The 26007-nt window shown below is 37.0% G+C and overlaps 1 protein-coding gene across 1 annotated transcript in view; it reads left to right on the top strand.

The window, feature by feature from the left end:
* Window positions 1–26007, top strand: part of LOC144256101 (E3 ubiquitin-protein ligase TTC3-like) — a 75103-nt gene that overhangs the window by 16519 nt on the left and 32577 nt on the right. Inside the window, 7 exon segments of the mRNA XM_077801227.1 lie at window positions 2763–3014; window positions 10189–10235; window positions 11241–11297; window positions 12354–12427; window positions 14836–15000; window positions 18811–19873; window positions 21025–21090. Coding sequence (XP_077657353.1) covers window positions 2763–3014; window positions 10189–10235; window positions 11241–11297; window positions 12354–12427; window positions 14836–15000; window positions 18811–19873; window positions 21025–21090 — 1724 coding nt within the window.

Below are 26007 nucleotides of genomic sequence, written 5' to 3'. Positions count from 1 at the left end.
ACACATAATTTGTAGGTTATTCTATAGAAGGGAATGGTATGTTTTTTAAAAAGATCTAAACAAAATAAAAATCAGTCAGTAGGGAAATCTACACTTGTATTATACTAAACATTTGTGAGTACTAGACACTACCCTGTGTAACCAACACACCCTGGAACCTAGGAGCTATTGAGTACCTTCTGGGATTGTGCAGCTCAATAGCCTTGTTGAGAGAGATTGATTCTGTGAAGAAAAATTAGGACAAGCAGATGGGACTCATTGTTTAGGAGCACCTCAGGCAAATCTATGTTGAAGGATGAGAAGAAATGTACCCTGGGGTACAAGTAGGTGGTTTTGAATCACAAGGGAAGGATGTGGAAGACATCCCCTACCTCCCATTCAGGCTTCTTGCCCAAGGCCATGCAGGACTGCAGAATGAGCCCTCAGGTATGGTAGCTGTCTAACACGAGTAGGGATGCTTTGGGTACCTCCCAAGATGCTATATATTATGGCAACTGGGCTAGCATGATTGTTGATTCAGCTGGCAGCTATTGATAAAAGTCTATGGGAGGTCACAGGAAAGAGAGCAGTGCTCTCAGACCCAAGAATAGCACCTGCCCAGCTTCTACCAGCTACTCCCACCTTTTTGAGTTTTTACAGAAATGCAGTTAGTAGAATTTAAGGGTTTCAAAGAAGATTCTGGTCAATTTATGTTGGTAGAGAGAAAGTCAGATGGCAGTAAGCTTGGCATAATTAGCTTAATATTCCTGCTCTGAGCATAGGTCTTAATAAGTTTCTGGTCTCAGAAAATCACTCTTTTTTTTTTTTTTGTATCAGAACATCATATTATACCCCATAAGAACATGCAATTGTGATTTTATTTTTTATTTATTTATTTTTGTACTGAATGTCAAACCCAGGGGTGCAAAATATTGAGCTATATCACTAGCCCTTTTTATTTATTTATTTTTTTTATTGGTTGTTCACAACATTACAAAGCTCATGACATATCATATTTCATACATTAGATTAAAGTGGGTTATGAACTCCCTCCTATAGTAGGGTATAGGAAAAGTAGCAGAATACAACAATTACTAATTGGGCATTATGTAAAATTGTGGATGTGTAACCGACGTGATTCTGCAATCTGCATTTGGGGTAAAATTGGGAGAAAATCACTCTTAAGTGATAAGATTGCCGATAATGTCCAATAGAAAAGTAAATTCATAAGTTCTCACTTAACACTTTAATCTTCCATAGAGGATAGAGTCACAACTGGAGAAGTGGGCCTTATAGGTTAGACTACATTGGAAGAATGCCAGTCAGTGTTTATTCAGGTAAATGCAGTCTTGCAGCTGACTGGCAGGAAAATATGACTATGTCTTGTGATATAACCCATGTATATTCTGAGCAGTAAAGGTATCACTTTAATAAGTTTGTATATATACTAAAGTATAAAATTAGCTCAAGGTTATAAATTAGTAAAGATGTTACTATAGCCCTGATGTAAACTCACATACATTTAATTAAAGCAAGCAATTTCCAATTCCAGGAGTCACATCTTGAATATTTGACACAAGAGAGGCCAGTTTATATGTTCAGCAAAAGATGGAGGGAGAAAGAAATAGCAGAGCACAAGTAGGAGAATATTAGTTTTAGTAGTAATATGGTTGGCCTACACTCCCTTCCTGGAGCCCATGCCTGCACATGAGATTGGATAGGGAAGGTGAATGTATTTCTTAACTGGAGGTTTCTTTGGACATTTTGTTCTATGAATATTTTATGTGGCCACCTATTCTGGTGTTTTATGCTAATTTCTCATGCAGCATGTCCTTTGTAAGCTATTTCATCTGAAAGAAATAGCAGTGAGCAATCCAGGGTAATTTTGACTTTAGTAATCGCTGCTCCATTTACTGATTTGAGAACTTCAGGCCCATGCATGGTTGACAGTGCTGTATTTAGAGGTATGATGAGGAATTTGTATGAATTTCCTCTTTGCTTTTTGGTGGCTGTGTTAGGAAGGAACGAAGATTCACCATCCTTTCAGTGACAATTTATGAGGCTGCAGCCACTCTATTTTCTGAGGTGGAGAACAGGGAGTAAAAACAGGAATAATGGGCTGGGGTTGTGGCTCAAGGGGTAGAGCATTTGCCTTGCATGTTTGAGGCCCCGGATTCAATCCTCACCACCATGTAAAAAAAGTAAAATAACGTTATGTGTACATCTACAACTAAAAATATTAAAAAAAAGAAAACAGGAATAGTGACCACCTTGATTTTTGTATCATGATGAGGAACCATGATATTTTGGAAGATAAGGAGCAGTTCTTGGAGGTATTGGAGGAAGAATTAAAGGCAGTTAGGCAAAATTTTGCATGTTATTGATGTTTGGTTGCTATGGAATATACATTAAAAGACATTATAAAATCTTACTAGTTTATCAGTTAGAATGAAAAGTTATTATACATTAGTCAAAAACATAGTATTTTTCTTAAGCAATTTAATGTCATTTTGTCATCTCCTAAGTGCAAAAAAGATATTTGTAACGATAGAAGTCTTTGGCTTACCATACTGAAAATTATTGCATTTTAGTATATTAGTGTTCTGTGTGTTTCTACAAATGCATAATAACTCAAACAAGTCTGCTTTCAAGTACTGGAACATTTTCACTGAAAATATAAGCAAAGTATAATGGAACCCACTTTCAAAGATGTGAAACTCCACGTAATTTTACAGTAAAATTTTTTTTTCCCATTTGTGATTTGTATTTTGTTTTCATTGTAGGCTTAGATGCCACGGGACCTTTTTTTTCTCAATATGGAGCATCTCTTAAGGAGGTTTATTTTAGCATCATGACTTTCCTCTGGAGTGAGAAATATGGCCATAAACTAGCCTCTATAGAAGGAAATCAACTTGATTACTTCTGTGAACCAGCATCATTAAAAGAAGCACATTGTTTAATATGGCTGTTGGAAGAACACAGAGACAAGTTCCCAGCATTGCATAGTGCTTTAGATGAATTCTTTGATATAATGGGTATGTGGACCAAGCTTGGATTTATATTGTATTTAATCTTAAAGAAAATATCTGCAAAGGAGCTGCTCATTTAAATACTTAATGTGAAAATTGTTATAGTACAATCAGTTCACTTGTAAAAGATGATTAATGAGAGAGCATGAAAGTGCTGAGGGCATCGGAGGGCTTTGGATAACTGCATGGAGTCCAGTTTGACACAGTAGCCTAATTAGCAGTTAATTTCTTAGGCTTCTCTTGGATTTTAGTTTCCTTATCCTTAAAAAAATGAAATGATTTGGAGCCAGAGATCTCTGATCCTGTTTTACTTCAAAATTCTAATATCCTTAGATTCTAACTTAATTTTTAATTTTTTATCTTTCATTCTATGTGTGCACCCTAATAGTCTTCTCTCCTTTTTTCCTTATCAGTCTCCTCTGTATGTTGTTAGAAGTTAGATTCAAATTTCATGCCATTTGATTTAAAAATCTGATCTTGTATAACAGTGTCACACATTATAAAGTTCAAATACAGTATAAAAAACTGAAAAGCCTGCTTTTGTTTTGGTCTTAGCAAAATGAACATTTGCATATAGATGGCTTTGTCTTTCCAGGATACTGTTTTCTAATGGGAGGTGACGTGCTACTTGATAGCCTGAATTTAGTGCCATCAGTTATTGATGTTGGTAATAAATTTTATCCTGAAACTAAGCATACAAAACCCAGTGTATGTTGAGTCACACAACAGGACCACTACAAAAGACAGTTTTCTCTTAGTGACCACTCTTCCCAATTTTTATGTTCTATACCTAAAATACTCAGAACATATGGCTGCCAGTTTCACTGCTGTCATCCATGGAGTCAGAAGCTACCAGTCAAATTCATGGTGATCTCAACAGATTTTCAACTCTAGTAGCTCTGTCTCCCACCCTCACCCCAGACATTTTGAGTATATGTCTTATTATTTAAAAGAAGGATAGTATTAACTTTTGAAAATCCACTGATCTTTTATATCAGGGTATTCAGTAATTCCAGCAATGACATGATTATTGGGACTCAAGTTTCACTTCTGAAATCTGGATGCATGTTTTCCTAGACAATTTCTGTGTAGTCAGCTAAAGGCCCTTGCAAAGCAACATGACTAAACCCACTTACCACATCTCAAAGACCTGTTTTTCCTAAACTTTTATTAGTCACTGGAAGGAAAGCTAAGAACAGGGAGATGGGAGAATGAGAAATGAAAGAAGGCGACAAGGCAGAGATACACAAAGAAGAGTGTTTGGTGGAGCCAAAAAATAAAGGCCATCTCTCCATAGACAGAGATATGCAACACAGGCTTGGGGTTCAAGACTTTTCTGGGGGAGGCTCAGGGATTAGAGCCAGGTGGTTCCTGATGTGGGCAGTTAAGGGTGGGGTTCATAAGGGCAGGGAAACAATTCGGGGCAGTGAAGCTTTGGGTTGGTATGAGGGAGTGGTGAGCCTTTCCCAGAAAGGCCTTTGGGCAGGAAAATGGCAGCTGTCACTCAGGATGGCTACCCAGATGCTAAGCAAGGACCTTACATTCTCCCACACACACTTTTTTGTTTGTTATTGGGCCCCTTAAGGGACAGGGTTGTATATAAATCTTCGATAGCTTCTTTCTGATGGGAAGGGGCAGCTTCTGGACTTATTAGGGGCATGTCAGGGGCATGTTAGGGGCATGGAGTGTCATTGAAGCAATGGTGATGGTCTTGAGATGCTTGTGATGTTAAGTCCAGATGGCCCAATTTTGGTGAGGGGTTGGAAGTCCTGTAACAGAAGATGGTTCACGCTTTAGTTAGAGATCCTTTGAATCTGGTCTTCAATTAATCTAATGATGTGGGAGACAAGCATTAACAGAAGGCCTATGACAGGGAGAGAGGTCAGGAAAGGAAGTGCCCACTGGAGAAAGGGGCTTAGCTGCCATCCTTCCAATGGCAGAGGGAAGCTTTGAGGCCTGAAGGAGATCGGAGGTAAAGGGGGAATTACTAATTGAAGTTCCCTTGGTGGTAAGGAATCCTTGCTCCTTCCAAGTAGCAGAGTGGGAGAGAAGTATGTGGAAAGCATATTTAGAGTCAGTGTAGACATTGAGGAAGGCTCCCTTGGCCAAAGCAAAGGCTCTGATGAGGGCACCAAGTTCAGTCTGATGATTGGATGTGTTACTGGGGAGGGGAGTGGCTTCCACAGTGGAGGTTAGAGAGACTGTAGCAGACCCTGCCTGATGGACTCCCTCCTGAAGGAAGGTGGAGCCATCTGTGAACCGTGTGCATGTTGCCTGGAGCAGGGGCCTCCTGTATGTGGGAGGAGTGTGGAAGGAGCTCCTCCAGAGTTTGAGTGCATGAATGGGTGAGAGGACGAGAGGTGGAAGAGTCCTGAGGATGGGGAGGAGAGTAGCAGGGTTTAAAGATGAGCAGGTGTGGAAAGTAAAACTGGGATCTTCCACCAGGGAAACCTGTAGAGATAAAGGTGACAGGGGGTAAGGAATGTAAGCCCTTGTAGGTGAGGAGTTCCTTTAGGGAGCTAGGATGGTGAGTGGGGCCCCAAAGGTGAATTTCTTTGACTTGTTAATGAGTAGAGAGTCTGTGGCCAATATTGGTAGGCAAGGGTAAAGTTAAATTGACAGGTTTTTTTTTCCCCTTTGGCCTCCTATCAAGTCTCCTGAGTCTGTCCTTTGTCAGTGATAGTTTCAGTGTGGTCTTGCCCAGGGAGATTGCTGCCTAGGGTTTTACAATGTAGGAGAGTTCTGGGTTTCTTGTTTGTCTAGAAGTAGTGTCTCTGGAGGAATCCAGAGCTTTAGTGGCAAGTAGAAGCTGGGCAGGAGAGCGAAAGGAGCAAAGGGAAGGCTTAGAGTGGAGAAAGGAGAAAGCCTACACATAAGGGATTTTCTTCCATTTTCCTGAAGATTGGAAGGTTGAATTGATTGATGGGCCTTTAGATCAGGAGCCAAACAGAGTGTGCCTAAGTGGGTGAGGAGGCAGCTGAGAGGTGAGTCAGATGGGATTTGAGGGTTCCCATGATGAGTTGGCATCTGAGACTGAGAGGATAGAGTTACCCACCACTTCCTAGTCCCAGGCTTTAGCAGTAGAGAGTCTTGGTTGTCTGGCCCAGGCTTTCTTGAGCTGAGGAGCTAAGAACCAGGACTCGAGAGTGAACTTGCCTAGGGGGAAGGAATGGGTGAGAACCTTGGTGCTGGGCTAAGATATAAGTTCTAGGGAGGAGACTTGTCAGTGCTGTCTGTAGGGAGTAGGAGGGGAAGGGCAAAGTCACTTACCCAAATGAGGCTGGAGTGTGGATGAAGAAGAAGAACGCTAGGTGAATGGAAGAAGGTGTGTGGTAATTATCCTGGGCCCTCAGTTCAGGATCCTGAATCCCCGGAGGGGAGAGCAAAAGCTCATGGGAGAATGTGATCAAGGCTACTCTGCAAAAAATTTTGCGATAGATGTAAATGGGTTCATGTTGTGAGGCAAAAGAAGGATTTGAAACATCCTGGACATTAGGGTTCACCTTGGACGGGGGTAATGGGAAGGCACTGACAGACAGAATAGGGGAAGGTCCCGAAGGTAAGGGTGTGGATCAGGGAAGCCACCAGTGAGTTTGGATGGAAGCATATATGAGGGGAGAAGGAAAGCTTAGTTCCCAACTTTGTGAAGATGTCCCTTCCCATAAGGGGAACAGGGTACTGTGGAATGACCAAAAGGAGTGGGTGAAAACTAGAGAGCCAAAGGCACAAACAGGTCTAGATGTTTGCAAGGGCTGTTAATGTTTGCCTTCTGCCCTGACAATAGAGGTCACAGAACGAGTGGTAGGCCCCCAGAACTCCTTGAGGACTGAATGTGTAGCCAGGTGTCTAGGAGGAAGGATACAGGCCTGTGGAGTTACCCTGGGTTCCTGTGGAGTGATGATAGTGGTCGGGTGATGGGAACCTGGGCCTCGTCAGTCCTCTGCAGCCAGTCTTAAGAGTTGGAAAGGGGAACCAGATGGCCGGAGGCCTCTATGGGCTGGGGACAATCAGGGCCCAGTGTCCCTTCTGATGGCATTTAGGACAAGGGCCTGGAGGCTTCCAAGGCTTAGGACAAGTATGAGCCCAGTGACCTGTCTGACCACATTTAAAACAGGTCCAGGTGGTCCTGAGGGACACTTCTACAGGCCAGTGGAATCAAGGACAGATGCTGAGGCCAGCCAGATGGCTTGAGAGAGCATCTGATATTTCTGCTTCCAGTCCTTCTCATCTCTCCTGTTACACACCTTAAAGGTTACTCCCAAAACCTGAGCTTAAGGAGTTAGGGGCCCCCTCTCGAGGCTCCTTAGTTTGGCCTTAATATCAGGAAACTCTGGGAGGAAAGTAGGTCCTTAGTAGTGGTCTCCCATCTGGAGTCTCAGGGTCTGGATTAGTATATTGCAATAAAGCCTTGGTCAGGGGTCTAAAAATGCTGAAGGTTTTCATTCTTATCTTGGAAGATTTCCTGGAGCCTTTCATAATTGATAGCCCTATGGGCTGTCTTTCTAAGTCAGTGCCAATCTGATGGCAGGGGAGGTCTGATGTACCTCATCAGCATAATTTCTAGCTGGCTCCCAAACTCACCTGTGTTCCTCGGGCAGGAGCGTGTTAGACAAGGTCATATGGGCATATATATGGTGGTGTGGTGGGACTTGAAGTATAGGATCTAAGCCACTTTTCTATCTGTGAAAGATCTGACAAAGAAAGGCACGTTGGACCCGGATTACACCATGTACCCCAGTCACCTTGTGTAGAGGATACAGAGATGCAGGTTGGGCAGTGGCAGCCTGTGAGTGTATGGCAGGAGGAGAGAAGGACAGAGGGGTGTGGGGACAGTTGCTGCAGAGGCTTCATTAGAAAGAGAATTGTGGTATGGCAGGGGCTCATCCGCTGGGTCAAAGGAGAGAGACCTGGGGAGGGTCTTCTGTCTCTTTGGAAGCAGGCAAAGAGGAGGTGAGAGCTAAGAGGACTTGTGTGGGAGAGCAGGAGTTGCAGAGAGAGGGCTTAGAAAGTAGGGAGGAGAAGACCTGAACGTATGATATCTCTTTCTATTTTCCCGATTGCTCGCAATAGTTAAAAAGATCTCTGATAATATTGGGATCTAGAGTGCCATTAAGCAGCCATTTAGAGTAGTTATCCAAAGGATATTGAGGCCAGATTTGCACAAGTGGGTAAGTTTTGAGGGGTTTAGGTCCACGGTGAGAGAGAGAGGCCCAAGGTTAGCCAGGAGGCAGCGTAGGGGACTATGAAAGGGAATGGATGAGGAGCCACACATTGTGAAACGGAGGAGGTGAGTTTGGAGGTGGGGCATACCCAAGTCTGTAGTGTCACCTAGTCAAAAGGACAGTTATGCTTGGGATCGTCACCAATGCTGATGTTGGGGAAGAAGCCCACAGAGGCACTTGGGCACCCAGCTTGGATTGCATAGTAGGAGCAGAAGCCCATAGAGATTTACCCACAGCTGAGAGGTCGTCTCACCAGGAACAACTCCCAGTCATCCTCGGTGTTTTTTTCCTCAAAAGCCAGGACCCAAACAAAAGACTACCTATAGACTTGGTCGACAGTAGGGATCATAGCTGTGAAAGCTGTGGCTGAGGGTGCCCCCAACCACCCAGTAACCCTGGGAGTGCTAGATGATCAACGGTCACTTTCCGGGACCTGTAGGTCGTTTAGGTTGACCGGAGACATGGGTCTTTCCTGAAATGTCTGATGGTGTGCAGAGAGGGCGTTTGGCAGAATAGAGGGCCTGGCCCCATGATGGAATCCAGTTTGGGGCCCAAGGATGCTCAGTGACCCTCAAAGAGGGGAGCAGGCACTCTGGGGAACCTGATCCCGGGTTTCGGCACCAATGAAAGGAAAGTGAGGAACCGGCAGACAGGAGAGCAATAAATGAAAGAGATACATATGTGAGTTTGTTTGTCAGAGCTGATAAATAAAGGCCATCTCTCCATAGAAGGAGAAAGGCAACACAGGCTTGGATTTTAAGACTTTTCTGGGAGAGGCTCAGGGATTAGAGCCAGGTGTGTCCTAATGTGGACAGTTATGGGTGGGGTTGGTACGCCCTTGGGCGGGAAAGAATGTGTGGTGGTGAAGGGTTGGGTTGGTATGAGGAAGCCAGAAAATGGTGACTGTCCCTTAGGATGGCCGCCCAGATGTCTGGGGAAGTGACCATTGATTGTCCACTATAACAAGGACCTTACAGTGATCATTGTCGTAAATCTAATTTTTAAGCATAAAACCTTAAAATTAGCCTTTATTCTTTTCCCTATTACTAGTTCTGTTCCCTATTACTAGTATTAACTAGTTTGTAACCAGGTCCAAATAAGCTTTATCTTTAATTTGTCCTTTCCTGTGCATCTCATTTTCCTAAGCCAAAAGAAGACCTTAATTCTCTTTCCATGATTAGACTATTACAGAAGTCTCCAAACTGGCTTTCATGCCTATAATTTTCCTCTTACTCCTACTGGTGACTCCTGTAGAATATCTGTTACTGAAAGCTTTCTGCAAAGGAAATATTAGTTCTGCCTGAAGATTACATTCACCATCTCTCTGCACTTTCTCTAGCTGCTTACACCTACTGCTGCTATATCAAGACCTGTCTTGTGCTTTCATGCCTTTTGCCATTGCTTATGCAGCTCTAGCCACATCTTTCCCTTTGCCTGTTTATTCCAAGTCTAACTTAAATTTCTTCTCTTCCCCAAAGCCCTCTCTAACTCCCCTTGGGCCTCTTGACTGAAGACTATTATTTCATCAGGTTTTTTGACATCTTATTTGTCATACCTGTAACATTATGTTTAGTTAGTCATTTTGCCCTTGGATTTGTTTTGTTTGCAGTGCCAGGGATTGAACCCCAAACCCTGCATACGTTAGGCAGTTCCTCAATCACTGAGCTACACCTACAACCCCTTTTTTAAAAATTTTGAGATAGGGTCTCACTAAGTTGCCCTAGCCTTTAACATGTGATTCTTCTGCCTCAGCCTCCCTAATAACTAGGATTATAAGAGTGAGCCACCTGCCCCACTACATTACTACCCTTGGTGTTTAAACTAAACGTTTATCAGAGCCAAATAAGGAATAGAATGTAGTCTGTGATAGTGGTCTTGAGGTAGTTTTAAGACTTCAGTATATTATATGGTAATGTAAATATTTAGTTTCCTCATAGAACCTTCTGTTTCTTCTACAGACAGCCGCTGTACTGTATTAGGGAAACAAGATAGTGGTGAAGCTCCGGTAAGCTACTTGATCACTTTAAATAATATGTTCTAATTTGCATTGGCCAAAGGAGAAGAGGAATAATGAGGCCAGTATTTGCTTACATCACAGGTAGCATTTCATAACCAAATTGAGAGGATTTCTGAATATGTATGCCATTTCATTAGAAAGTTATTTCCACTCATCCTCTTAGGAATGGGGCATTCCTCAACAAACTCTGAGGCTTAAGTTAAATACTTTCCATAAAGTTTTACAACTAATAAATGTTAATATTAGAAGGAGAAAAGTAAAAGTTCTTTAGTTGAGAAAAAAATTGTGGTATTTTTGTGCTGAAGGAAAATAAAGGGACTTTGTTTCACTTAGCTCCAACATGAGTTTAACTTAAGAGTAATTCAAGAGTTGTCTTCCTTGACAACTTGTGGTTGTCTTTTATTCTTTCTGGCAGGCCAGAAATTCTTCATTTGAGGAACATGATTAAATAATGAAAAGGATAGCACTGTGGCAGTTTTCAAAGAGAAAGATACTTGTTTATCAGTTTTTAGGATCAAATATATGGAATTCTGTCTTACTCTGCTCTATCAGATTTTGCCCTGCTAAGTACAGAAGTACAGCTAACATACCCATATAGAGAAATCAATACTGCTTCTTTCACTCTTTGTGCCCCATTATCTGGCTGGGTGTGGAACATCTGTTTGCTTAGTGAAAGGGATTTCATTAAATGCTACTATAGCACATAATCAGAATTACTTAAAAGTTTAGTTAATTATTTAGAATGACATAAGCCCTGTTGAAAATGAGATTAAAATGTTAGGACAATTTAATTTTAATCATAACATTTGGCATTATTAAGCCTTTTCTTCATTTTTATTATAAGCCATAGCACTTGGGCTGGTACACAACATTTCATATACATATAACTGATGATTAGTCTGTGAAACTTAATGTGGTTTGTTTATGTTGACCTACATAATGCTGTTATTTGAGTGTTTATTGTTTTGTTTTGTTCCCCCCCTCATTTTTCAGTTTAGTTCTACCAAGGTTAAAAACAAAGGCAAGAAAAAGAAGCCAAAAGACCCAAAGGTATGGAATATTTTCTGAATTAATTCCTGCCCAGACTCTCAAAAATGGATATATAAGTTAGAAATAAGCAATTCTTGCAGTATTTTGAAATATTTTGTAGAGAAAGACTTTCAAGGGTTTAGTCTATTTTGGCAGTCTTCTACATTTTGAGGAAATTTAAGGTTCATGTTGCACATAAATAACTCTTGAAAGAAACTCTTAATCTTTATAGTTATTTATATTTTCTAGATATTTCTGACTAAAAATATAATGTAGTACTCTATTATGGATAGCCATAGGGTAGAGTTCCTGTCTTGGTTCTACCAATTATTTTCTGTGACTTTGAGCAAGTTATTTGACTTTACTGTGCCTGTTATAATAACCTTTGATTATTGGGTAGTAAATCTTTAATAATTATTTATTATTATTTCTGTGCTGAATTTTAGGGAGAGATAAGAATATATAAGATATTGGTTTCTATATCTCATATAAGAGCAGATAAGATATTGGTTTCTAGTATTCAAAAGCTCTTGTTGGATTTATTTATTTAAATATTATCTAAAATATTCAAATAAGAATGATTAATTCTAGTCATCATATCAGTCTTAGAATTGATGGGAACTTTTCCTTTTCACCTAAGGCTCTATTCTCACTATTTCAGCATCATAGTGCATTCCTCTTGGTTTCAGCATGTCTTGGGGGCAAAAGAGGAACAGGGGTAGAGAGAATGAGCAAGTGTTAGAGGAGGATGCAGGCAGCTTGGAATTCCAGTATAAGCTTCCTTGTACCTTTGACCATGTGTCTTTAACTAATATGGAAATTTAAGTGACATTTAAAGTTTTTTGGAGCACTGGAAACTATCCCAAATGTTAATTTGAATTTATTTCTGGACATTGAAACTTATATTACTATGTGTTCCTATTTATAAGAAAATTTGGATAGGTTTTACATATTGTTTTAAATATTAAAAATAGGTTTTAAATATTATATAAATGTTTATAAATTTTAATGATAATGTTTTTCTTTCATAGACTTTTAAATTAGATGTCATTGTCATTTTTTTTTCTTTTAAACCAGCCAATGTTAGTTGGGTCTGGAACAACGACAGTAACACCAAATAATGAGACTATCAGTTCAGGTGAAGATTATAAGTAAGTATGATTGTTAAAATTTTTGCCTCATTATAACTCACATGCTTTTCACTTGATAAGGCATGTTAATTTAATGTACTCTAAACTTGTGTTTTATTTCCCTTTCATTTTTAAAGATTTACATATTGACAACTTGATATAATATATCTCAATTGAATTAATAGCATGGCTTGTCATTAAGAATTCATTATGAGTTAAAGTCTCAGGAATGGTGATTTATTCAGTGAGCATATATTGAGGATGCACTGTGTTCAGGGCACTATGGGAAATCCCTAGAAAAATGTCTATAAAATGGTCCTTTAAAGTATTCAGTAAAGAGAATGTCCTATTGATAATTAATTAATGCTACTATCATAGGAGAAAGAAGCTATTTTGGAAGCTATATATGATGTTATGGTTTAACTTTATATGATTTTTCATGCCTCTCATTGTTGAAACTATGTTTTTAAAGAAACTGATAATACCAAACAATCAAGCTCACATTTCTTAGGGAGTATAAGAACAGTTAAAATTTGGGCTGGGGTTGTGGCTCAGTGGTAGAGTACTTGCCTCAAATTTGTGAGGCACAGGGTTCAATCCTCAGCACCACATATAAATAAATAAAGGTATTGTGTCTATCTACAACTAAAAAAAAAATTTAAAAAAGAAGAAGAAGAATAGGGGCTGGGGATATAGCTCAGTTGGTAGAGTGCTTGCCTTGCATGCACAAGGCCCTGGGTTCGATCCCTAGCACCCCCCCCCAAAAAAAAAAACAGTTAAAATTTGCACTCATTGGGGCTGGGGATGTGGCTCAAGCAGTAACACGCTTGCCTGGCATGCACGGGGCGCTTGATTCGATCCTCAGCACCACATAAAAATAAAGATTTCGTGTCCACCGAAAACTAAAAAATAAATATTAAAAAATTCTCTCTCTCTCTCTCTCTCTCTCTCTCTCTCTCTCTCTCTCTTAAAAAAAAAATTGCATTCATTTTCATGAATTCTCTAAGTAGAGGAATTAAGATCCAGTCTTTGTCCATTTGGGCTGCCAGAACAATATACCATAAACTGAGGGGCTTACAAACAACAGAAATTTACTTTTCACAGTTTGGCTTTTCTCAGTTCTTTAGGCTAAGAAGTTCAGGATCAAAGAGCTGACATATCTGTTGTCTCATGAGGGTCTGATTCATAGATGGTACCTTCTCACTTTTTTCTCACATGATACATGGACAAGTGTTTTAGTCAGCATTTTTGCTGCTGTGACCAAAAGATCTAACAAGAACAATTTTAAAGGAGGAAAAGTTTATTTGGGGGTCATGGTTTCAGTGGTCTCAGTCCATTGACATCAGCTTCATTGTTCTGTACCAGAGGCAGCACATCATGGTGGAAGGAGGTAGTAGAGGAAAGCAGTAAGGCTCTCAGACCCCAATCATTTTACCTCAAAACTTTCTTGCATTGTCTCACATGTGAGATTTTGTGGGACACATCATGTCTAAACCATAAAAATAGGGCAGCTTTCTAAAGATACTTTTGTAAAGGTACAAATCCCATTCATCATGTCTTTGCCCTCATGACCTATGAGTTTTTGGGGAACGCAGACATACAGATCATAATATAACAGTCTTCATTGAAGTGAACAAATATGTATGAGGCACTACTCTAAGGCATTTACATATATAAATTAATTTAATCCATTCCTCCACTCTAGGATATAAGTACTGATATTGTGTCCATAGTATAAATAAAGAAACTCAGGCAGTTGTAGTTGAATGACTTGCTCCAGGCACAAGGCTCATATAAATAGCAGAGCCAGGATTTAAACCATACTGTCTGGTTTAGGTCCCACACTCAATCTACTGTATCTTTTGAAAGTACTAAAATCTCATATTCTTTTTTTAAAAATATTTATTTATTTATTTTTAATTATATGTGGATACAGTGTCTTTATTTTTTACTTTATGTGGTGCTAAGGATCAAACCCAGTGCCTCACGCATGCTAGGCGAGCACTGTACCTCTGAGCCACAACCCCAGCCATCATATTCTTTTTTAAAAAAATCTTTTTATTAGTACTTTTTACCAGTCTCAATATCACTTAAATTAATAGCAATTATAAGATCTTCATTTGTCTCTCAACCCTTTAACAAGTTACAATTAATACAATATTGATTTTTTTTTTTTTTTTAAACTGGAGCTGCGGGAAAATGTGCTTGGTTTAGGGCTAAATTAAAAGTGCTTACTTAGAATGTCAGATATAATGTTTATTGACTATAATTATGAAGGGTATCTTTACCACACTAAGCTCTCTGGTAGTACTTTCCTTCCACATAAAATCAAGTTGTATGTTCGTTACCATCATGTTGTTTTTTTCCATTAAATGTTCATCTAGCCTATCCAAAAGTTTATTAATTAACAAAATTATTTTTTTAATCAGAAGACGCAATTCAGATTCTGCAGGCCCATTTGCTGTGCCTAACCATCTTCGGCAAGATGTAGAAGAATTTGAAGCTCTCTATGACCAGCACAGTAATGAATATGTTGTTCGCAATAAGAAAATATGGGATATTAACCCAAAACAGAAATGCTCAACTCTGTATGAGTAAGTAGATTAATATTCCTACAACTAATATTCCTTATACTAAGACTGCCAATTAAAAATCAAGTCATTTTTTTACAGTACTCATTTATTGGTTCACAATCTCTGGGGAAGAATATTCTGAGAACATTTACCACATATTACATATAGTTAATTGAGGATTTTTAATTATTAAATTTAGGGTCATACTAATATTTGGTTTTGACAGTTTGAGCTGCTAATATAGATACTTTTAAAATTGTTCTGGTATGTCTCGATAGAAATGATAAACAAAGCTTTCAGCTATAATATTTTTATCATGAATTCCTAGGTATTCATTTGACAGAATAATATGATTATTTGGTCTCATTGTTCTTATGTTGAAGGATGCAGTGGCCTGGCATCTCCAAATGCAGCAACTCAATTGGCATCTCAATTATGTAGCTTGGTGAAGTATTACCCTTTTTATTGGGGGAAAGAATCCTAGGATGCTATTAGTACTTCAGCTTGGATTATAATTGTTCAGCTGTGTTAATAGTACAAATACAGAATCCTGTCTTCTATTAGAGACTGGACTTCCTTAAAATGATGTAAAAGAGAAACATACTTTCCTTTTTTAAAAAAAAATATTTTTTAGTTGTTGATAGACTTTTATTTTATTTATTTATATGTGGTGCTGAGAATCGAATCCAACGCCTCACATATCTCAGGCAAGTGTGGTATTGCTGAGCCACACCCTCAGCCCCAACATACTTTCCTTTTTAAGTGACTGGGTGTGAGTTACTTTAGGATTGAAAATATGAATGCAAAATTTAACAATTGAAGTTTGAGTAGGGTGGATAAAATCTAGGGAACCGCTTACCATTCTGAGATTGGCATTAATAAGCAGTACACAAGGCTTTGTTTAAGAAATTGAGGGTTAGGATCTCTATTAAGAAATTAATTTTAAAACTAACTGTTTTCCTGAAAATTCTGTCACTTATTCATAGTATGGTCATTTCTTCTTTTTTCTTCAACCCATTATTGCCATTCAGTCTAGTTAAAATTGGGTTTCGTTTTTGTGATTTTTCCTTAGAATTGAAATACTGAGCAAATCATATTTCCATAGGACTCCTAGATGACAAAATATTTACCTATAAAATTACACTGGAATTCTTAAAATATCTTGGAATTTGCTTCAAGCATCCAAAACTGAAGCTAAAATATGTAATTTTTAGTAGCTTTTATCTTAAAGAATTTATTGCCACTGAAGTGGGAAGAAATTAAACAGATTTATGAGAAAAAAGTAGACTGATTTGGTTTTTTTATTTTTGAGATAAAATTTATATCTTATCATAGTAGAAAACGTAGAAGTTATAGGAAGGTATATCTTAAAACCTAATTCTTGAAATTTCTAAAGTAAACTGGGTGTGGTGGTGCACAGCTAACACTCTGGAGGTTCAAGAGGCTGAGGCAGGAGGATGGTAAGTTCAAGGCCAGCCTCAGCAACTTAGTGTAGCCCTGAGCAACTTAGGGAGACCCTGTCTCAAAATAAAAAGTAAAAAGGTTTGGGATGTGGCTCAATGGTTAATCGTCCTGAGTTCAATCCCTGGTACCAAATTAAAAAAAGTAAACATATGATGGCTTAAAAATGATGCCTTATTTTATTGGCTAAGTATAAAAGGAAATTAAAATTAAACTTCTATATCTGAAAAGAATGTTGAGTAGAAAAATATTGGACAAGGAGTCAAGAATATGGGGTAACTACTATAAATTAAGCTTTTCTTGACTTTAGTGTAACATCTTTTTTTAACATTTATTTTTTTATTTGTAGTTGGAAACAATACCTTTATTTCACTTATTTATTCTTATGTGGTGCAGAGGATTGAACCCAGGGTCTCTCATGTGCGAGGCGAGAGCTCTACCGCTGAGCCACAACCCAGCCCCATTGTGTAACATCTTAAAATAGGAATTTAGCCTAATTTCTTTTTAAAGGCCCTTTGTAACATTTTAGGATTTATGAAGTTGAAACAGGTACTTTGCCTTTATTGTTTTCTAATAGCACCTCAGTAGTGTTAGCCGAGATTTATTAGCCACATAAGGTTAAATGCTGTTGCAGATTTGAGGAAAGTATAGGGCAGAGGTCTCTCATGTAGCCCTGCAGCATAGAGGAGAGTCAAGGTGATCGTTGGTAGTTTTACAGTGTATTACACATGAAGGTGATGTTTTGAAATAAGAATCATGAACATGATTTTCAAAGGGTACTCTCAGAATAGCAGAATGGGAATGTCCTTGGAAATGTCTTTCCCATCCTTGTCCTTTCCCCTGTGCTGATGGTGACATGCCCTGGCATTCTGCAAGTCCTTCTTTGACCACTTGAAATAATAGTGATGATGTGTTATGAAAATGTTGTATATACACAGAGCAACATGCAGATATATATATATATATATATATAACAACTATTAATATCCCTGATGTAATTGACTTTATTATTATTTTTTACTCTTATATGTGTGTCTACTACTTCATCTCTGATTAGGTATAGGAATACTATTCCTTTTAGAGTCTGAGGTATTTGAGGGGGGCCAGATATTGAAAGAGAAGAGAAATCTCTTAAACTACAGAAACTGAAATGATCTTGAGCCTCGTCATCTCAGTGTATTTAGCATCTTTCATTATAACTTCTTTCATCTTTACTAAACAGCCACACCAGTACTAATGTGCACTGTTGAGAGATTTGATTCTAACCCTTGTAAAACACTAGATTATGAAAAAATCATATTTGTGCTATTTTGTACCCTGTATATACTAAGACTAGAAAAGTCTAAATATAGAGTAAAAATTCATTTTGTATTTGTCAAATAATACTAACTATAAAAGTGTTCTTCATAGTATGGTTATAGTACCATTTCTCTTTGAGCTAAAAATCCTTGTCGAATTAAATTTTGTTCTGCTTGAATATATGAAAAATTCATTGCTGATTAGCATTAGAAAAAACATGGACTGTTTTTTTTTCTTTGAAGATTTTTTTTTCTAGCCAGACAGAGTGGCACACATCTGTAACCCCAGCAACCCATAGGCTGAGGCAGGAGGATTGCAAGTTTTGAGGTCAGCCTCAACAACTTAGTAAGGCCCTAAGTTACTTAGCTTGTCATTTGCTTTTTTTTTTTTTTTACCTAATTACATATGGTGGGTATTTTTCAACAGTAGAATGGTAGATAGACTCTTTTTTAAAAAATTAAAACATTCATTGGACTATGTAGTTTTGTTCCCCATAACAAATATTAAAGAGTATCACTGAGTCAAACTTACATGAGAAGAATTACATATTCTTCAGAATTGTGACTTCCTAGCTACTTGGTAATTATTACTTGGATCGGAGTCCATCCCCTTTGTTATTGGTACCTCATTGCTGAATTATAAGAGCAGTTTCCTTTTCCTTGTGAATCATTGCACTGTATGCAAATTGAGATAGGATTTTTAAAGATTTGATTTTCTCTTCTCTTGTGACATTCTTGTTATTGACCATGGTATTTCTGAATAAATTTTGCTTGTTCATTGCTTTTTAAAGAGATTGCATAATTATATAATTAAAATGTAAAAATAACTTTTTGATTTCCTTTGGCTTCCCCCCCCCAAAAAAAAAAGCTTTAAAGGATTATTTTCTAAGGAGTAGACAGTTTTATTTATTGCAATATTGATTATACTTAACCTTTTATTTGTCTTTGGAGACCATTTGAGATCAGTGAGAAGTAAAATAGTATTTTGCTTTGGGAGAATAAACTTTTATAAAAATAAATATGTGCAAGTACTTCCACTTAGTAACTTATGTAAATGTAAATTTTTTCCAAGTTATTTCTCTCAGTTGTTGGAGGAACATGGTCCCTTGGATATGAGTAACAAGATGTTCTCTGAAGAATATGAGTTTTTCCCAGAAGAAACTCGACAGATACTAGAAAAAGCAGGAGGTTTAAAATCTTTTCTCCTGGGATGTCCTCGTTTTGTTGTGATTGACAACTGTATTGCATTAAAAAAAGTTGCATTGCGACTTAAGAAAAAAAGAAAGAAGAAAAACATTAAAACAAAAGTGGAAGAAATTTCAAAAACAGAGTATTTACGAGTCAAACTACCACTGAATCCAACTGCTAGGGAATTTAAACCAGATGTAAAGTCGAAACCAGTGTCTGATTTGTCTTCAGCACCAGTTTCTGAGGATGTGAAGCCCAAACCTGTGTCTGCTGATTCTCCCAAACCAACTTGTGAAGACATTACACCCAAATCAGTACCTGATAGTTATTCCAGTCCAGTTTCTGAGAATGAGAAACCCCAAGGGGTCTCTTCTGATTCTCCCATATCAGTCTCTGAGGATGTAAATCACAAACAAGTCTCCTCTCATTCTCTCAAACCAGTTCCCGAGGATGGGAAACCAACCTATTGGACTCAATCTCACTTGGTCACAGGATACTGTACATATCTTCCTTTTCAGGGATTTGACATCACCCAGACACCACCAACATACATAAACGTGTTACCAAGTTTGCCCCAGTACACCAGCATCTACACACCTTTGGCCAACATTTCTTCTGAATATCAGCTGCAGAGATCGATACCAGTGGTGCTATCTCTTGTAGCCAGTGACAAAGCTGATAAAAACACTGCTGCCTATTTTGAGAATCACAATTTAAATGCTAAGAGTGCTGCTGGTAACCAGATTGTCTCTGAAACACAGATCCTTGAGGACTCTTTGGGAATACATGTAAAGTCACAGAGCAGCCTAGGTGATGCTGGTACAACCCCAAGTGAGTCTCACAGAAATGATGGGCACTGTGGGAACCCTAAAAACAAATGTGAAGTCAGTCCAGAAAGGTCCAGTGCCCTAACAAATATTCCACATACACAGATGGTTGCTGTACAGGTAAGATTTAAAGAGAAAGGTGTATTTTCCTTTTTTTTTTTTTTAAATCACCGTTTTATTTACTATTGACTTTATAATGGTTACTGAAGGTTTTGCCTGAAAATATTTTTAAAATATGAATTTTTTTGAGGGGCATGGTGGGTAATTTTGTCAGAAAGAAGTTTTGGCCCAGTAAATCTTATTCTTCCCTGACCACATTTTACACCAAATAAGAAATAAGGTTAATGAGACAGCAGATGGAGCCAAAATATTGCCTTCATAATTAATAAGGACACAAAAGGAGGATGTGGCCACTGCTGTAGAGAAGTACATATGCAAACAATAAAGTCCTTATCTCACCCACTTACCCAGCAGTTCCAGCAGAACCCAAATAGGAGGTCTCCCCACTTAGGGTATCTTCCCATAGGACTATTGCATGGCGGAGGAAGGGAAAATTTGCTGGCAGCTTCCCTGGGAAATAAAAAAGGAAGAGTCTGGAGTATTGGGAAAGTTTAAAAAGAGACAAGTAGCAAGACATAGTGGAACATACCCATAATCCAGCGACTCCAGATTCTGAGGGAGGAATAATATCAGAAGGTCGAGATTGGCCTTAGCAACTTAGTGAGACCGTATCTCAATGGTAATATCCCTGGGTTCAATCACTAGTATAAAGAGGGGGGAAAAAATCAGGTGGAGATAAATGAGGAATTAAGTGTTCCTATCTAACAAGCATGAAAATAAATCAGTGTTCCTTTCTAGGGTGTGAATACGTTAAATCCTTATCAAATTGCACTTCTTCTGAAGTTTTCAATTTTCTAGGAAACTTTGAAAAAAATAATAATGAAGAGGAATGAACTTGGGGCTGGGATTGTGGCTCAGCAGTATAGTGCTCGCCTAGCATGGGTGGGACCTGGGTTTGATTCTCAGTACCACATAAAAATAAAGGCATTGTGTTGTGTCCATCTACAAATAAAAATTTTTAAAAAAAATTTAAAAACAAGAGTAATGAACTGACATTTTCAGTTATACTAATTCTGTGAAACATAACCTTAATTGGTAAGGGGACCCAAAACCTTGAAAAATTGTGGGTGTGTTTTAAAATGATATTACACGGCAAATTTGTTTTACCATATCAATTGAGGTAAATTAAATTTGTTTATTTTGCAACATAGGTGTCTTGGAACATAACAAACCAAGAAGTCAACACTGAGCCATATGATCCTTTTGAGATACAACAGGTGAGTCAAAATTGTATTAAACTGTTTAAAGATTTGATTTTCATTAATTTACCTAGATGGGATGATGAATTACAACTACTTTAGAGTTAGCTAATTTTATACAGTTCTGGAATAAACTTTAGGATATAATAAAAAAATTAAGTTGCTTATATTGTTGAAATATGAGAAGAGCAAGCAAAAGAAAAGCTAAGTTTTTTTCCTGTCATTTATTTGTAAGTATAATGGCTTTATTGTTTTAACTGGTATAATGAGCATTGTATTAATTCATAATAAATAAGCTTGAATGATATGTAAATATATTATAAAGACCTTTATCATTTTAAGAATGTTTCAGTTAGAAAAACCCATTAATGTAATATACTTTGTTAAAATTTCAAAGGAAGTCTGGGGTATAGCCCAGTGGTAGAGCACTTGCCTAGCATGTGTGAGGCACTGGGTTTGATCCTCAGCACCACAAAAAAGTAAATAAAGGTATTGTATCCATCTACAACTAGAAATATTTTTTAAAATGTCAAAGAACAAAAGTTACTTGATCAACTTTTGCTGAAAAGGTATTGGATAAAATTCAAGTCCCAAACCCTTTTTTGACCAAAAGTTTTAATAAAATGGGAATCGAGTATTTCTTAGCAAGCTTTTTCTCTTAAGCTAAAAGCCATCATCTTGTTTAAAGGCAAAACTTTCTCATTAGTATTTATTATTACCCTGAGATACTGACAAAATTAGATCTGAGAAAGAAATAAGATATAAAAGAGGAAGTGTAAGTATCATTAATTATAGACGCTAAGGTTGTATACCTGGAAATTCAAAATGATAACTGAAAATTTATACCAAATTAAAAGAATTCAGAAAGGTGACTGAATACAAAATAAGTACTGTGTGTGTACTAACAACAACCTGTTAGGATGTATATTAGAAAAAAATATTCCATTTTTAATAACAAAATGTTAAACTTATATGTTTAAAAAAATCTTTAAAATGCTACTGAGAGATACACAGAAGATGTAAATGAAATAGTATTCTGTACACTTGGATGGGAAGACCTATTGTAACAGAGATTTGAAATTTAACACAATTCTGATACACATGAACAAAGTGCATTGGTTATCTATTGTAATATAACAAATTACTTCAAAATCTAGTGGCTTAAAACATTATCTTACAGTTTCTCTTTGTCAGGAACTCAGGAGCAGATTAGCTGGGTAGATATGGATATCTTCATGAGGTTACAGTACAGATTTGGACTAGGGAGGGCTTAGTTATCTGCAGGAGTAAATAGGGCTTGAGATTCCAGTTCCAAGATGTCTCTCTCGCATGGTTGGCAAGTTGGTGCTGGCAGTTGATAGGAGCCTTCATTTCCTTACCTTGCAGACCTCAATGTAGTGCAATAACTTTTATGACTTACTTTAAGAAGTCATACTTAATTGTTTCCCCTGTATTATGTCAGTCACAAAGACCCAACTCATTGGCCCTTATACCTGGTAGGAAAGGTTTGTCTCAGGGTGTGAATACCAAGAGGCTAAGATACTGGGACCTAAACTTGGAGTCTGGTGGCTGGCTACTGCACAGTATTTATTTGGAACTAGACAAATTGATTAAAAAGTTCCTGTATTGAAAAATGAATATCAAGAAGGGGCTGGGGTTTTAGCTCAGTGGCAGAGTGCTCGTGTAGTATATGAGAGGCCCTGCATTCGATCCTCAGCACCACATAAAAATAAATAAATAAATAAAGACATTGTGTCCAGTTACAACTAAAAACTAAATATCAAAAAGAAAAAAAAGGAATGACCAAGGAAAAGAAATTATAAGAAGGGGAATTGTGCTACATCTCAAAAAATCGTAATATCACATAAATAGGTCATTAGATGAGAGTCTAATAGGATAGAATAATATAGAAATTTAAGCTATAATAAAGATGGTAAATTAGCAGTGAGCAAAAAGTAGATTATTAAATACATAATGTTAAGTGAAATGGAAACCCATTATCTTAAATTTCTACCTCCTTCCTTATACCAAAATTAATTCCAGGCATATCAAAGACTTACAAATAAAGAAATGAACCCATAAAAATACCTGGGAAAATGTTTTCATAAGATTAATACAACACACAAAAGTCGATGTTTATATACATATACATACATAATGTGGATGTATGTGTGCACAGCATATCTCTCTCTCTCTCTCTCTCTCTCTCTCTCTCTCTATATATATATATATATATATATATATATATATATGAACAAGTGTAGGGTTTAGATTGTGGTTCATTTGTAGAGTGCTTGCCTAGAGGCACTGGGTTCAATTCTCAGCACCACATATAAATAAATAAGAAAATAAAGGTCCACCAGCAACTAAAAAATATTTAAAAAAAAGAACAAATATTATATGCACAGGATGTGAAAACAGATGACAAACCTGGAAAATTATCTGAAACTGGAACAGATAGAGAACTGATTTCATTAACATGTAAAGTTTCTATAAATAAGTAAAAGATTGCCAACCTATCACAAAAATGGTGAAGGAACTAAATAGGTAGTCCATAGTAAAAAATAGAGAGAGATGATTTTTAGACATTAAAAAATAACCACACATGAAATAAGAAAAGTATTCATTTATGTGTTATTAGACGATAATAAAATGAAAATATCTGGGGAAGGCAATGTGTAATTTGTCTGAACGCATATTTGTATGTAGAGACCAATGAGCAAGGATATTTGTATATTTGTTTTGTCTGTATTTGAACCAGAAAGAAATGAATACAATTCAAACATATATTAGTAGTAGACTAAATTATGATAAATTTACATAGTAAAAATTTTTTTTTATCTTGGTATTCCATTGCTTGCTTGCTTGTTTGCTTATTTATTTATTTATTTATTTAGCTGCTGGGGATTGACTCCATGGCCTTGTGCATGAGAGACAAGCATTCTACCAACTGAGCTATATAGTGAAATATTATGCTGTCATTTAACAATTAGGCAGTTCTATAATTACTGATAGTTAAATGATTTACAAAACCCAATATATAGTTAAATAGGAAGAAGTAATGTTAGAAGTTTGTGTGGCTTGCCACTATTTGAATAAAAGGCTTTGTAGTTTTAGCCATTTATAAAAGTAATATAGAACTCCTAAGTATTTTTAAATGAATATTATTGAAAATTATGAAAATGAATTTAAAATCATCTACATTTATCTCACGTTAATATTTTGATGTGTAGTCTTTCAGGCCTTACTTGAACATTTGCATATAATTAAGCAGCATTTTTTAAAAGGTGGATCACCACATATAAATTACATTTGAAATTTGTAATCTTTTATTAATGTATTACAGATTTTTAGTAAACATACAAGTTGATAATCTTAGATGTATACTGTCATTTTAAACCGATATTTGGTATTCCATTATATGAATGTATGATAATTTATTTGACTGATTTCTTATTATTGAACATTTAGATTATATCAGCTTTTCATGCTTATAAATAGTGCTGTAGTGAATATTTTTGCCTATATAGTATATACTGAGCAGAGGGACTGGTGTTGAATTTTTATGTTGCACTTAATGCTAAAACAAGTAGATTCTGTTATTTGATGAGTCAGTGTTGGGATATTCACACGTGCCTTCTTAAGTTAGTTCTTAGTTTCAGGACCATGACACTAACCTAGCTGATTGATGGTTTCTCAATCAGACTTGCATTTGAATCCCAGGGCTTCTGCTTTCTTCTCAGACCTTGAGAAGTTGGCACATATCCCTAATCTTTGTTTTTCTGATTAAAGGCAAAAATAATGTATTTCAAAGTTTAAATGTAATAATGTAGAGGTGGCACTTAATTTCTTACCTACTCTGTGATGATATGGGAGCATATAAATTTAATTCATAGTACTAGGTTGCTATTGATTGGGATCCTTTTGACAAATTGAGAATGAAAATAGAGATAAGTAAGATCTAAAACTATAAAATCTTGCTTGTGGGTCGCAAGGTTGAATGTTTAATCTGTTAATTAAACATCAAGTCTGTTCATAGTGCTAAACTCTCAATCTGTACAGACATAAGTGGGGCTTTTCCAAGTGGACTGGCAGGTGTTATAGATAACAGTTAGAGAACACAAAATTATAAATACTTGATTTCCTGCCTTTTTACACTTGGAAGATGCTCAGGTATTGTGGGGAGATAAAGGAAATGTCGAAGATGGCCCAGTTTTGTGCCTTTGAGATAGATCTCTGAAATCTGGCTGTCACAGGAGGGCAGTCTCCTGCAGCTGGGAGAAGTTTTGAGCATCCAGCAGATATTCTCACAATAGAAGTGTATAATCGCCAGCAGCCCTAGGTGTATAAGAGGTTTTTAAAAAGCTTTACATAATAGGGGCTGGGGATATAGCTCAATTGGTAGAGTGCTTGCCTCGCATGTACAAGGCCATGGGTTCAATGCCCAGCACCACATGCACACACAAAAAAATTGGCAAATCTTACTGTATGTTAATTGTACCTCAATAAAAAAAAATTGACACAAAAACATTGTTTAAAAAAAAGCCTTACATAGTAATGTTTATTGTACTATGATTTCTGGGTTTTGGTTTTTGTTTTGAAGCTGGTTCATGAGACAGATAGCTAGAAACAATTTTGATAACAATTTATCTTTTTGAAATAACCAGCAACTGTGCATTTGAAACATGTAAAAGTAGGACCAAAGTTATGTTATGTTCTATTCATATATATGATCACCATTTAAAACCTACTAAATAGTTTGTGATGTTAATCATATAGTAAAATTCAAATGAAACTTGTTCTAATACTGAACCTTTCTAAAACAAGCAAATATTCACAACCAATTATAGTACAGATTGAAAAGTTTCATTATGAATTCCAGTAACATGACTAATTATTTTAAGAGCTGGCTCTACTAAGCAAAGTTTAGAGGTT

Source organism: Urocitellus parryii, chromosome 7 (genome assembly GCF_045843805.1).
Source record: "Urocitellus parryii isolate mUroPar1 chromosome 7, mUroPar1.hap1, whole genome shotgun sequence".
Classification (NCBI taxonomy): domain Eukaryota; kingdom Metazoa; phylum Chordata; class Mammalia; order Rodentia; family Sciuridae; genus Urocitellus; species Urocitellus parryii.
Note: the sequence above shows the minus strand (reverse complement) of the source record. Positions and strands in the feature narration are given on the sequence as shown.